This window comes from Pelophylax lessonae (assembly GCF_965119305.1).
Source record: "Pelophylax lessonae genome assembly, chromosome: 5".
Classification (NCBI taxonomy): Eukaryota; Metazoa; Chordata; class Amphibia; order Anura; family Ranidae; genus Pelophylax; species Pelophylax lessonae.
The window spans coordinates 175,527,404-175,543,110 of record NC_138772.1 but is presented as its reverse complement, the minus strand read 5'-3'; the positions used below and the strand labels follow the sequence as shown (position 1 = coordinate 175,543,110).

Here is a 15,707-nt window from a genome sequence, read left to right as displayed (position 1 = left end):
CAAAACAAAACCACTTTACAAAAACATTGTAAAAGTGTGCACCAACAACACAGTGCACATATGGCGGGCCAGAGCCTCCGCCCTCTTATTAGCTGGACCTGTATAGGTCGGGGACTCCTCAACCGGGATGAAGGTAACTCAATTTGACCTGGAAACGGGCGAGCCCACTACAGGTGGGACCGTCCACCTTTTACGCAGTAAATACTGTCAAGGTAAGCAGAAAGAGGAACACCCTCGCCACTTTGGAGGGTATGTGGGTGCCAAAAGGAACCAGTGTGGCAGCCGCAACCTAATGGAAAAAATTGCCAGGACCAGAGATCCCAGCAAGGAACTAATGCGAGTATAGCATCAAGTGAAAAAAAAATCCTGGGATATTTATCTGGTTAGTTAATTAGCAGAGGGGGTTGTTGATCAGTTTCAGCTGCTTTGGTGTTAATGAAACAACAGGTGCACTAGATGGGCAACAATGAGGCGACCTCCAAAACTGAAATGGTTTTGCAGGTGGAGGCCAATGGCATTTTTTCCCCTACTCATCTTTTCTGACTATTTTTCTCTAGTTTTTCATTAAGCTAGGGTCAGTGTGATTATTGGTAGCATGAGGCAATACCTGGACCCTATAGAGGTTGCACAGGCTGTCCAACTCCTACAGGATGGCACATCAATATGTGTTGGTCAGAAACATTGACACCAGTGGCCTTCTAGAGGTAATTTTGTAAGGCTCTGGCAATGCTCAGCCTGTTCCTCCTTGCACAAAGGAGCAGATACCAGTCCTACTGAAAGGGTAAAGGACCTTCTAACACCATGTCCAGCTCTGCTAGAGTAACTGCCTGCTTCTTGGAATCTGCACCATGCTCTTGAGACTGTGCTGGGAGACACAGCAAACCTTATGGCAATGGCACGTATTGATGTGCCATCCTGGAGGAGTTGGACTGCCTGTTCAACCTCTATAGGGTCCAGGTATCGCCTCATGCTACCAGTAGTGACAATGACGGTAGCCAAATGCAAAACTAGTGATAAACAGTCAGAAAAGATGAGTAGGGGAAAAAAGGTCAGAGGCCTCCACCTGTACAACAATTCCTGTTGGAGGTTGTCTCATTGCTTCCCATCTAGTGCACCCGTTAATTAACACAAAAGCAGCTGAAACTGATTAACAACCCCCTCTGCTACTTAACTGGCCAGATCAATACCCAGGAGTTTAACTGACTTGATGCTATACTCTGATTAAAAAGTGTTCCTTTAATTTTTTTAAATTACTAAATACATATACACACACACACACACACACACACACACACACAATTATATATATATATATATATATATATATATATATATATATATATATATATATATATATATATATATATATACATACATACACACATACATATATACACACACACACACACACATTAGGAATAACTCTAAAATATAACATTATAACAACTCGAATGCCTCGTTTCCACTGAGTGGTATGGTACGGTTCGGTTCAGTACGGTACGGTTCGGAACGGTACACATTGCGTTTCCACTGCCAATAGTACCCTTTCATGATAGGCGTGGTGTAGCAGGAAAGCTGTGATAGACAATTCTCTGTCAACCAAAGTTCTGCAGCTGTAGCTCCACCCTGTTGGTACGGTACTAATGTGCTTGGTACCCCAACGAAAAGGTACCAAAAAGTGGTACGGTTCGGAATAAGGGTACCATTCATAATGGAAACGGCATAAATAGAGTAGCGTACCGTACCGAACCGTACCAGAAAGCTCAGTGGAAACGAGCCATAAGAAAGAAAACCCAACTACGTGTGCACTACAAGCACCTTCTGTTTTTACCCACTGTATATTTCATAACATATCTGCTTACTGAGTAATAGGTGATGTACTTTATTTCACATTAAAATCACTCTGTAATAATCAAGGTATAAGCAACAAATTCACATATAGTGCCTGCTCCCCTCAATAAACATCAGCCTTCCATTCCAATCGACTGAGCAAAGAGAAATTGTACTTAGGGAGTTGATTTTACACAGGGGAATAAGAAAGTCAGTCCTATGTAAGCTACCACTAGAGTGCTTGTCAAAGTCACATAGGTTTTATTGGCAGGCAAAATACATTTTCCCATTACGAAAGCAACTGAGGAGCCATTATGGTTGGAGGAAGGGGTTCTGGCAGACATTAATTCTATTATTTGGGTCATAAGATAATATAATGGTAATAGAAGGGGAGCTAAGAAATATTATCAGGTTGAGGACTTGTCTCATTCACGAGGCAGCTTCTGACTCCTGCAGATGAAAAGAGCCACTGAAGTACAAATGGAAGGCAAGTATAAGCAGCTTTCAATACCGGTTTCTTTCTCTGCACAGGCATTGCACAGGTCAAATTCAATTTAAAAAAAAAAGTGCACCAGCTATTTTTTTTACCTTCAAGATATTTATTTGATTCTGACACATTAAAGAATGCGGTGAACTGGTTTTAAAAATTGGAAACTGCTGTAAAAGGCAAAAGGCAGGCACCTTTAATTAAACCGCTTCAGACATCTTTCAGAGAACTCTGAAAGAGATGATCAGGTATGTATATAGTAACTTCTGCAGGTTGAGCTCAGGCTTTTTGTGCCTCTCACGTTTGGTCCTTGAATGCAATGAGGACTAATGGGAAGGTATGGTAGACAGGCAGGACTGAGAATGTCAAGTCGAAGTCCCAGTTGGCCAAAAGGAAAAACTCCAGGTGTTGGGGCTCCCACAGTGCCGTGGAAACAATCTGAGGTGCCTGTCAGTTTATATAGAGCAGCACAAGTTTACTTTAACCACTTGAGGATCACCTGCCTGCAATGTACTGCAGATGGGTGGCCTGCATAAGCAAAGCAACGTACCCATATGTCGCTGCCTGCTTCTGGGTTTAAGGCACACGCATGTTTGCCCCATGGCTGGCACCTGCTGTGATTGTACATAGTGGGAGCCTGTCCAGTAAGTCCCAACCAATGAATAATGACCAGGACTTACTGATTGGCTGTGTACAATCACAGTCCAGAGCTCTGCATTGAAAATCAACACACGGCTCTGTACAAAGAGAAGGAGCTCCCCGTTTCTCATCCCTTAGAGACCTATATGTAAAAGCAGCACATGTTACACTAATTACACATAGGCACACATTTAACCCCATGATCGCTCTAGATGTTAACCCATTCCCAGCCAGTGTCATTAGTACAGTGACAGTGTATAGGATGATTACTAAATTAAAGTGGTTGCAAGACCCCCTCTGTAACTTGTACCTATAGGTAAGCCTAAACAAAGGCTTACTTATAGGTACTGTAAATATCTCCTAAACTTGCACCATTTAGGAGATATTTACTTTGCATGCAACCAGTGACATCACTGGCGCATGCGCTCTGAATGGGACGGCCGCCCGTGCAGAGCCCTATGCCGTGAACGGCAGCTCCTGTGCGCGGGAGTGACTTAATTGCGGCTCCAGTCAATCTGATAGCCCGAGAACGCAAACCCGGAAAGAAGACAGGTTAACATGTCGGCCGTGTCAGCGGTGTGCGGTCGCCGCTGTGGGGGGCTTCGTTCTAAGGTAGTTTTTCCAATTACCTAGTATGCGATGCATACTAGCTTATTATGCCTTTGTCTTTCAGGTTATTGTTTTGTTTTGTTTTTTCGGAGGTTTACAATCTCTTTAAAGAGGAAGTAAACTTCGCTCTGTAACTTTTACCTATAGGTAAGCCTATACGCCTATAAGGCTTACCCTACAGGTACTGTAAATATCTCCTAAACGTGAACCAGGAAGTAGGACAGTTGAACATGTTGGCTGTTTCACCAGTTAGCAGGCGGCACTGCGGGGGCTTCGTTCTAAAGTAAGTATTTAACAATGAGCTAGTATGCGATGCGTACTAGCTCCTTTTGCCTTTGTCTTACAGGTTTTTATTTTTTTATTTTATTTTTCTGGGGTTTACAACCTCTTTAATGTCATTGGTGATATCCATTATACTGTATATACCAGGGGTACTTAATTAAAATTCACAGAGGTCCGGTTGGTAACATTTTCTTTCTGCAGAGGTCCGAATCTAATTTTTCTGCTATGACTCAGGTCTTTCACGTCACAGCCCCCTTTAAATCAATGTCCTCAGTCCCCCTTTTCCTATCACAGCCCCCCTTACATCACAACCCCCTTTCATATTAGAGCCCCCAACATTAGCAACCCGCTTACATCACAGCCCCTCTTGCAATAACAACCCCCCACATCACAGCTCACCCCCACCTGACATCACAGCCCTTCCCCTCACCTCACAAACCCTTCATATCACAGCCCCTCCCCATATCACAGCTCCCCCATATCAAAGTCCCCTTTCACATCATAGCTCACCCCTCACATCACATCCACCGTGTCACAGCCCCCTATATCACAACTTCCCCCCTCTCACATAACAACTCCCCCATATTACATCACAGGCCTCCATATCACAACTTCTCCCTTTTTCCCCTTTACATTACAGCCCCCAATATCACAGCACCCCCCCCCCCCAATTCTTATACCAGCTCTCCCTCTCACATTACAGCTCCCCCTTCTTACATCACCCCATATCACAGCTTCTCTCTCTTACATCAAAGCCCTTCAGGTATCACATTACAGCCCCCTCCCCAATAATCTTCTCCCTACCTTAACTCAGTGTTGTGGATGGCGGGGAGATGGCGGGGTGGACTCCTCCTCTGGGTGTGCTCTCCTGCTGCTGCCGCTAGGCTCTTTGCTGTCTGCCCTCCTCCTTGCTTTGGGTTCAGCAGCGGGCGGGTGCATTGGGGGAGGAGAAGGGTTGGACAGCTGCCACTCCCCCTGGAGAACTTCTGTTCCCCCCGCCTGCTATGCTGTGACTTCAACAGCGGCAGGGGCGGGTGGGTGTATGCAGGCGGGGGAAGGGGGGTTCAGGGGGCAGCTGCTGTGGTCCAGATTTAAGTGCATCTGGGTCCGGACACGGCCCGGAGTCCGCCTATTGAGGACCCCGGGTATATACCATAGTCTGCAGGCGCTATAACTTTCAGGCAAACCAATCAAAATACACATAAGCATTTTTTTTTTTTTTTTTTAATCGAAGACATGTAACGAAATACATTTTGACAACAATTTATGAAGAAATTAGATATTTATTTTTATTGGGTATATTTTGTAGAAGTAAAAAATATTGTTTTTTTTTTTTTTCAAACTTTCCTGTTTACATCGCAAAAAATAAAATGAAAGTTAGACAGACTAAAAAAAAATAGACCTCCAATAATAATAAAAAAATCCCCAGTACAAGTATATAAATGCTTTGAAGGAAATCTCATATTGCCGCAGTTCTAAAAAGATGGCTTGGGGAAATAGAATTGTGAAGGATGATGCCATAAACAGAATTAAATACATTTTGTTTTTAAAATTGTCTTCACAAAAGTAGTAGCCAAACCCAGTTAAATGATAAAAATCAAACAATCGTCAATCCACATTATTTGCATAATAAAAAGCAGAGGTGTAGCTACACCGATAACAAAATAAAAATATACAAAGTACCTAGAAATGAATAACCACTATATTTAAAGAGGAAGTAAACATTCTGAAAAAAAATGAGGAAAAAAAAACCTGTAAAAGACAAAGGCACAATGAGCTAGTATGCATCGCATACTAGCTCATTATGCAGTACCTGCCTAAAAAACGAAGCCCCCGCTCAGCAACAGGACGGCAGACGTGTTCGGCTGTCCTGCTTCCTGGATCGCGTCCTACGGCCATCTGTCCTCTCCGTCAGCCGCAGCCCTGCTCTGTCCTCCCCCTCCCCCCCGCCTGCTTTCATATCCAATATAAAATCCAATCCCCTCTATAATTTAACAATAAGTGTCCCTGTGTCTGAGTTATATAAAAAAATATGTTGATCGGTACCCATATCAAGAGCAGGTCCCAGCAATCACGTGACTGCTCGGCTCTCTCTCCTCTCTTACCCTCCTCCCCGGCTGATGTCAGCGGCAGTGCTCAGCCCCGCCCGCTGGAGCTGTCAGCTGGGTAGAGGAGAAAGCCAGGAGTCAGCTGAGCCCCGGAAGCCGCTCGGATACAGGTACAGGCACACTTATTGTTATATTACAGAGGGGATGGAATGATTTTATATCAGTGGCTTAACCAATTTATGGTTAAAAAAAAAAAAAATTGATTTTTTTTTTTTTTAAGAACTTACCGTAAAATCCTTTTCTCTGAAGTTCATCGACAGACACAGCTCCATCTAATCAGAAACTATAAGGTTATGCTTATCCTATCTGGAATACGCACTAGGCAGGAAAAATGCTTAAGCATATCTATGGGGGCTGTTCCTGAAGGCATAACCCCACACACCCTGCTAGCATCAGTTTAATTGCAAGCAGTGTTTAGAATAGAAAAAACCCCATGCGCTCAGAAGTAGAGGGGCGGGTGCTGTGTCTGTCGAACTTCAGAGAAAAGGATTTTACGGTAAGTTCTTACAAAAATCCAGTTTTCTCCATCTAGCCAGAGACTATAGGGATGTCCCAAAGCAGTATATTCATGAGGGGTGGGAAGACAATGCAAACAAAAACCTAACTACCCCAAAGGCTAAACTTAGCCAACCAGGTAACATGGATCTCAACCAGAAACAACTGGAGCTCACCCTGAAAACACAATACACCCTCAAACAGAAACAAAAAAAACAGTTCTCTTTAAACAGCAGTCTAGAAAACCTTGCGGCCAAAGGAAGCATTTTAAAGATGCCAACCCATCTACTTTGTAGAATTTTGTAAACGTATGCACAGATGACCAAGTCGCCGCCTTGCAAACTTACAGCACCGACGGCTGATAGGGCACAACCCAAGAGGCACTCAGCGCTCTAGTAGAATGCCGGGAAAGGAGGAACCTGACCCTTCAGTGAATAAGCCTGAACTACCGTCTGCATGATCCATCTGGATATGGTCACCGCAGACGCAGCCAATCCCTTACGAGATCCTTCGGGAAGGATAAAAAGAACGTCTGATTTCCTAAAAGACTCAGTGGTCTCCATATAGACCCTGATTGCCTGAACCACATCCAAAAAGTGCAACGCAAATTCCATAGAATGTTTGGACTTGGGGCAGAGTGAAGGCAACACAATGTCTTCATTCAGATGAAAACCAGAAACAACCTTAGGAAGAAATTATGGATTAGGTCGAAGTACCACTTTATTAAGGTGAGCGGCAGGACAACGCCGCCAGTTCAGATACTCTGCAAGCGGAAGTGATAGCCACCAAGAAGGCAACCTTCTGGGACAATGAAAGCAGAGAAATCCCCAAAATGTTCTCAAAAGGAGGTTTTTGAAGAACAGATAATACCAAATTGAGATCCCACCGCGGCAGCAGGGACCTTCTCGGAGGAGCCATATGGAGCGCTCCCTGTATAAAGGTATGAATCAAAGCATGCGTAGCTAACGGGTGTTGAAAACATATAGCCAAGGCCAACACTTGGCCTTTGATAGTGCCCAAAGCCAACAGCAATTCAACTCCTTTCTGCAGAACGACCAAGACCCTAGCAATCTCAAACAAGCGACGGTGCACCTTCAGCGATTCACACCATAAAATATACGATTTCCACGTACGACGATACATCTTCCTAGAAGTCGACTTCCTAGCCTTCAATAGCGTAGGAATCACAGAGTAAGAAAGACCTCTATCTCTCAACACCTGGCTTTCAACAGCCATGCCATTAAAGCTAGCGACTGTAAAGCAGGATGTAAAGCAGGATGGAAGATTGGACCTTGAGATAGAAGATCTTCCCTGAGAGGAATTCTCCAAGAAGCATCAGAGACCAACCTTACTAGGTTTGCGTACCAAGAACGGCGAGGCCAGTCCGGAGCCACCAGAATCCCTTCCACCTCTATCCTGCGCAGAAGCCTCGGCCAGAGTTTCAAGGGAGGAAAGGCATAAATTAGCCGATGCCGACCCCAAGGAACCACCAGAGCGTCTGTGGCGTCGGCCCGAGGATCTCGAGACCTGGCTACGAATCTCTGAACCTTCTTGTTGAGGCGAGAAGCAAACAGATCAACCTCGGGAGACCCCACAGAACACACAGGAGATGGAACAACTCCGGGTGCAGGGACCACTCCCTTTGATCCAACACCTGACGACTCAGGTAATCCGCTTGCCCGTTCTCCACACCTGGAATGTGTACAGTAGAGAGGGCTTGAATACATTTTTTTGCCCAGGCCAGAATCTCGGCCACCTCCTTGGCTGCTAAGACATTCTTGGTGCCCCCCTGGTGATTGATGTAAGCCACAGCTGTGGCGTTGTCTGATTAAATCCAAACCGAACTATCTTGCAGACGAGTCATCCAATGGCTCAGACAAAGCTTTATTGCGCTGAGCTCCAAAACATTTATCGGTAGTTTTCCATTGTCCAGGTACCCTGGGCACAGAGCTTCCCCAGCACCCCGAGGAAGGACTTGCCCTGGCATAGTGCTGAAGACTGAATCCACCACAACAGAGCAGACATTGTGTTGTGGCTTAACCGAATCAAAGAGTCCAAAGACTTTGGATCCTTGTTCCATTTGACAAGAATCTCCCTTTGCAAAGGTCTGGTATGGAACTGAGCAAACGGAACCGCCTCGAAGATTGATACCATCAGATCCAAGGCCCGCATGCTTGTCCGGGGGAAGAAACATCTTGGCCAAGGCTGAATCCAGAGTCAAGCTCAGATAATCCAGTCTAAAGACAGGTGTCAGCGCGGATTTCTTGAAATTGATGTTCCAACCGAAGCTCTGCAGAGTTCTGACAGTGACCGTCAGATCCCCCAACAACACTGAAGGAGAGTCCGCTCTCAATAGAAGTTTGTCTAGGTACCCCAGTATCACAATCCCCCGCTGGCGCAGCAATGCCAATACCCGTGCTAAAACCTTGGTAAACACTCTGGGAGCTGAGCCAAGACCAAAGGTTAACGCCACAAATTGATAATGCTCCTCTGCGACCCCAAAGTGAAGAAACCGCTGGCATCCAGCGTAAATAGGTATGTGTAGATATGCATCCTTGATATATATGAAGGCTCTCCCTGGTGTAGTGACGCCAGTACCGTGCGAATGGATTCCATCTGAAAGTTCTGTACCCGCACAAAGCGGTTCAGGGCCCAGAGATCAAGGATGGGACGCACCTTCCTGGGCACGGTGAAGAGGTATGAATAAAACCCTTTAAAAGCGTTCCTGAAAGGGAACCGGTACAATCACTCCTTGCGACAACAAATCGGGTACTGCCCCTTGCAAGTCCCTAAACCGGACTGGGTATAGTCGAAGATTGGACGGGAAGAGCCTGTCCGACGGCCGAGACCGGAATTCGATCTTGTACCCAGATCGGATCAGTTTGTGAACCCATTTGTTCTGAATCAAGGAGGTCCAGGGTTCAAGAAAGAAACAAAGACGTCCCACCCCAGAATCTAGTGAGGGCACTTCTTCATGCAGACGAGGACTTGTCTGCAGGTCTAGACTGGCCGATCTTTGCTTTCCCCCGACCATGCCTTCTTGGAACCCCCAGAAGACCTGAATGAGTTACCTTTTTCTCGCGACCCGGAGGCACAAAAAAGACGTTTAGGAGCATTAAAGGAAGGCCCCCGCCTAGGACACAGCACCTTGCCCTTAGAGGGTTGGGGGAGATGAGTGCTCTTACCCTCTGTGACACCTTTGATCAATTCGTTCAGAGAGTATCCAAACAGCCTCTGCCCTGCGAAGGGAAGATCAGTCAAGGCCTTTCTAGAAGCCTTGTCCGCCGACCAGCTTTTTAGCCACACCATGCGCCTAATAGCAATCCCCACTGCCGACACCCTGGCCACCAATGTGGCTAAATCCAGGGACGTATTACACATGAACACCGTGGGTTGAGCCAACTGGTCCAGTTGTTCCAACACTGCAGGGAGGAGCCATTCAGCTTCCAAGTTACTTTTAAGTAACTTCACCCATTCTGTAGCAGTCTGCGCTACCAAAACTTTCACAAAAGGTAGTATTTAATATGTGACCTGCTACCACGTGTAAATGGTGGGACTAGGATTCCACCCGTCTATCCACGGGGTCTGCAAAAGTTGGAGACTCTTCCACCAGTACCAGAGTTGCTTTATTCAACCTGGACACCAGGGAAACCACTCTTGGTGGTACAGTCCACCTAGTGGACACTGCCTCCGCAAAGGGGTAATGGCGTGCAAATCATTTTGGCACCACTAACATGTGCTTAATGCGCCACCATTGTTCATCCACAATAGTATGAAACAATTCTGGAGCATCAGGCAGATGGTACCATGAGTATGATGGTATGTTCGTCTCCTTTAACTATGGTAAGGTCTATTTCTTGTACCTCAGTGTGTTTAATACTTCTATGTTTCAATCTAATTAACCCTAGGTTAATGATTTGTGACTGGATTTTCTGCAGGCCTCAGGCCAAATTAGTTAAAGAGGAAGTAAACCCTCCTCAGGAAGTTGTACCTATAGGTAAGCCTATGTTAAGGCTTACCTATAGGTACTGTAAATATCTCCTAAACATGTACCGTTTAGGAGATATTTACATTTGATGCAGCCAGTGACGTCACTGGCGCATGCGCTCTGAAGGAACGGCAGATCGTGCCGTTCCTTCAGAGCCCTGTGCCGTGACCGTCGGCTCCCGCGCGCGTGCGCGGGAGTGACGTCACCGCGGCTCCGGCCAATCAGATGGCCGGATGCCGCGATCCCGGAAGACGGGCGACTGTACATGTCGCCCGTCATAGAGGTAAGAGAGCGGCGCGGCGAGGGCTCGTTCTAAGGTAAGTATTTGATAATGAGCTAGTATGCTATGCATACTAGCTCATTATGTCTTTATCTTTCAGGATGTAAAGAAAAGAAAAAAAAAAAATATCGGTTTACAACCTCTTTAATCACTTACAAAAAAATCTTGAGTAAAAGAAAACTTGCAAAAAAAAAAAAATAGCACACACAAAAAAACCCACAACTAAAAGACTAGTACATTTCTATGTATTACGTTTGTTCTTGGGTGTAGAGATAGAAAAATATCAACTCAAATGTAAAAAAAAACAAAAAAAAAAAACACAACACTTAAAAAGAAAATACCTTCCCCTCCAGGAATGCTTTGTGGTATAGAAGCAGGCCAGGTCCTTGTTCTCTTTAATTATATTCATTTTGCATGAAGACCTAAAAAAAATAAAAATAAAAAAAAGGAATATTTAAAAAAAAATTACATAGCAAAACCACAGAAAGCAAGTGAAAACTAATGAAAGGCAAAGTGTGAAAAAATAACACCTATTTTAATGAAGTAATAACCGCAGCCTAACCTAAATATAAACCCACTAAGCAATTTTGATCGTTTCTGAAGCAGTGATGGCTGCTAATATGCAGATTCAAACCAGATCAATCTGTTTTCTATGGTCACCTAGCTTGAAAATTAACCTTTGCTTTGACCATGTAAGGCAAAGAAAAAGGGTTCTCTAAACTACCCCCTACCTACTCCTGTGCTTTAAAGTCACAGTTGTGTTCAGCTGACGGGGGTGGAATTAAATTTCTGGCACCTCTGGGTATGCCTTAGCATGCGACCTGATCCTGCTTACCCAGGTGACAACGCTAGGTGCCTCCCGATTAGCTCAATACAGCCACATGGGGTCAGGGAAAAAGTCCATAATGCTTTGTAAACTCCAGCAGTCAGCTTGGAGCTTTTTAGGGCTCTCTTTTCCCTTCTATATGCTGCTGGGAAAGACCATTGAAATTGAAAATAAAAGAAATAGTGAATGCATACTTGCAAATTTGTGTTAGGTTTTGCTTTGCCCATATTTATAATATCCATATGCCATCTTGTAGCATTTTTTCTTTTTACTTCCTCAGAATTAGAGTGATAGAGGGGTTGTTATCTTCTGAGGGAAGTGGTGTAATCGCACAACCCCATTCCTTTGCTCTGGCAATCAGCCACTAGCAAAACAAAAAAGTTCTGCCCCAAAGCAGAACTAATGATTTTTTTTTTTTTTTTTATGCAAACACTCTGAAATAGCAAGTTAAAAACAGTGTATGCATGCTCGCAAATCTATGTGTAGTGTAGGTTTCTCAGTTGCTGTACCATCATGCTAGATGCACAGCTCAGAAGTCATAGGCTGTCCAGATTTCCCCCTGAGTGGGTATACATTTGCGTAAAGGGCAGAGCATACATGTACACAAAACATTGTGATTCTCCCCTCTGTTTCGTCCAGTTGCCTCCCTTCTCATTAAAACAGCTGTATTTAGTAAAATAAGTTCAAAGAGCAGGGAATTGGAAGGATTATGGTGGGGACAAAGACTCCCCATAACAAGTCAGTTCTTAAAAAATAAAAGTAGCTACAAAAAATGTCCTGGGAGGAAATAAGAACATTACTTCTCTTAAAAGTAGAACCATAGACAAAAACGCCATTTGTGTCCCATTACAGAGATTTTCCTTCACTTCCTGTTCCACGGCCAAACTGGAAGAAAGAGAAAATCCCTACATAAAAAGGGAATTCCTCGGGGCCCCGGTAGAAGATTTCTCCTCTATTACTTTTACGGGGACAACCCAAAATTTGGGATTTTCTTTTACCTTCAATAATAATGGTAAAGAGGACAAATAGAGAGGGTGAATCTCCCAAACAGGCAGAGGTAGCAATAAGAACTGGCAGGTGTTCTAATACTTCTCTACTCCATCCAAAACTTAAAAATGTTTTGTCTTTAGTTATACTTTAACACTGCCTTTCCTCCCTTTCAACTCATACTACATTCTCTGCAAAATGGCATATGGATAACATGAAGTATGAATAAAGCAGAAAATAAACAGCATTCGTGTGCTTTTTTTATAGCAGAACTTTACTCAAAAGTGAAGTCCGGCTGGTTTGCTCCCCCCTCCAGCCTGTAACAGAGTTAAAGTTTATTTTTTTTTTTTAGGGAGCCAATACCAATTTTTCGGTACTTCCCCTGAGAGAACTAGCTGTGGGAAGAGCCTAAGCACTATTACCTGATTTTTCAGTCAGCAGCTAAAGTATTTGCAATCTGCTGATTTAAAAAAAAAAAAAAAAAACTTACTAAACTGAAGTACCTCTTTAACTTGCAATTTAAAAAAATGTGTGCATTAAAATACAAAAGATACTTTAGTTCTCATAAATCAGGCAAACCACGTTGTTTCTGCCTCCAACACTTCATTATCAAGAGGTAAAGCTCCTTCATCCCCCACCACCACCAAAGCAGATAAGGTTATATGCAAAATACAGCTTCAGAGTTCTCCATTAACCTCCCTGGCGGTCTGATTATGTCAGAATTTCTGTGCTAAAAGTGGTACATTGTTTTGCATAGAGAAATGTTGTTTTATATTTTAGGCCTGCAATACTTAGAAATAACCCACCTAAATCTGTCCAAACAAGAGTCTAGTAGACATCCCGAGTATGATAAAGTTTTAAACATGAAATCATAAATTATAATAAACCTCCCTAGCAGTATTCCCGAGTGTGGCTCGGGGTTAATATAGAGTACCAAAAGCGGTAATCCCGAACCACACTCAGGATTACCCCACAATAAAACTCATCTTCCCCTGCGATCCCCTGCCATCCTCCCCCAGCCGTCCTCTCGCTGTGTGCTCGGCCGATGCCGGAACCTGTCTTCCGGTTCCCTTCCCTGTGAGCGTCGCAACACAGGGGGGTGGAACCGGCGGCAAATTCAAAAATGTAAATACATGATACAAAGTTGTTATACTAACACATTACACTGCATCATGCCATTTCACCACAGGATTTCACCTGGTGACTTTTCCAGTGCCCTGCCTGTGCTTTTCCCGTTCTTTGTGCCTGAAAAATTGAGACCGACCATGGCGTCCAAAAAACATTCTTTTTGCACAAAAGCGCTTTTAGACGAACTAGAAAACAGCGACAGCGAAACAGAGTTACTTGAAGAACTGAGCGATAGCGATTCGTGGGAAAATTCGTCATCAGGTACGGAAAGTGACGACAGCGACGATTCTGATGTCTCTTTCTGGCACATAGCTCCGTTGGAAATTCTGAAGAATCATTTGATATACTTCCCAAATGTTTTTTAGTTTTGGTGCAGAATGAGAGTTTCATCAAATTCTTCATTATTTTCAAAACTACTCATTCTGCACCAAAACGAAAAAACATTTGGGAAGTAAATCAAGTTCTTCAAAGCACTTTTGTGCAAAAAGAATGCCTTTTGCACGCCATGGTCATTCTCAATTTTCCAGGCACAAAGAACTGGAAAAGCACAGGCATGGCACTGGAAAAGCCACCAGGTGAAATCCTGTGCTGAAATGGCATGATACAGTGTCATCTGTTAGGATAACAACTTTGTATCATGTCATTTAGTGTATTTACATTTTTTAATTTGCCGCCGGTTCCACCCCCCTGCGTCGCAATGCTCGCAGGGAAGGGAACCGGAAGACTGGTGCCGGCATGGCTGGGAGGACGGCGGGGGATCGCACGGGAAGGCGAGTTTGATTCTAGGGTAATCCCGAGTGTGGCTCGGGGTTACCGCTTTTGGTACACTATAATAGCCCCGAGCAACACTTGGGAATACCTCTAGGGGAGGTTAAAAAAAAGACAAAAAGTTCCGTGATATTTGCATCCAAATTTTCAGGACAAGCTTTCAGGTTGTACCCCTTTCTTCAAGATCCAAGCAGTACTTATACACACACATTTTTTTAAGAATGTTAACAAGTCGATCTCTAAAAATAAAAAAACACACAAAACGTACACACAGAAACCATCTTCCTTTTGCTTTTTAACGGTAGGTCTGTAAATTCATTCTGGTTTGTAATTTCTGTCCTGTTTTGCCAATGTAGGATCCCTGATGGCATTTTTTGAAAATGTAAATATAACAGAGGAACTTGGAATCATCAATATGTCACATCACAATCTTCCTGAACTTGAAATAACAGTCCACTTTAAAGGCCTTACAATCTGCCTAACTATTTTCAGCTATTCCCAGATAAGGAAGAATTCTTCAGGAGCTAAGGGTCAAAGGTTATTTTCACAGAAATGAAAGTAATGCTATTAGAATAGAAGAAGTTGACAAAAAAGAAAAAAAGAGCAGCAACTTCACACCTCCACAAGGACGTAACCCCAAAATGGACACCTATAATAACAGCTTTAAAGCCTGATTCGCAAATGCTACTTCTTATAAAAAACTATACTGTATTATAATCCAACTCAGGATTTTACTCAAGAACGAAAAGATCTCATTAAAACACTACCAACCCAACTACATTCAGAACTCATCAGTGCGATTCCAGGTAATGCAGAATTTGGGGATTTTTGCCCAACATCTACAAGCCAAGAAATCCAGGCAGACCCATTATAAACAGGTATGAACACACTCACTGATCAAATCACACGCTTTGTAGAAAAAAAAAAAAAGTGTTAAAACTATGAGCCACAAATACTGCTAGCTTCCTGCAAGATATGACTGAATAAGATCGAGACTACACATCAATTACCACCAAACACACTTCTAGTCACCATGAATGTAGAACCTCTGCATAGTAACATCTCTCACAAGGATGGGATTGCTGCACATCACAGATTTTTATCATCCTCACTAAACCACAAATGCAGGGCTAAGGATGTTACACAGCTCATTGAACTCATTCTTACACACAACAACTTCACTTTTAATAATGACATTTATTTTCAGTGTATGGGCATCACTATGGGAACTAAAATGGCACCCCAATATGCTAACTTATTTATGGCTGGGAGGACACATT

The 15,707-nt window shown here is 43.7% G+C and overlaps 1 protein-coding gene across 2 annotated transcripts in view; it reads right to left on the bottom strand.

The window, feature by feature from the left end:
- Positions 1-15,707, bottom strand: part of DNAJC13 (DnaJ heat shock protein family (Hsp40) member C13) — a 350,519-nt gene that overhangs the window by 257,564 nt on the left and 77,248 nt on the right. For both annotated transcript variants that reach the window (XR_014225354.1, XM_082259499.1), the window contains exon 2: positions 11,060-11,140. Coding sequence is in view for 1 of the 2 variants with exons in the window: in XM_082259499.1 (XP_082115625.1) it covers positions 11,060-11,127 (68 nt within the window). In the remaining variant the exon portion in view is untranslated. The remainder of the gene's footprint in view (positions 1-11,059; positions 11,141-15,707) is intronic.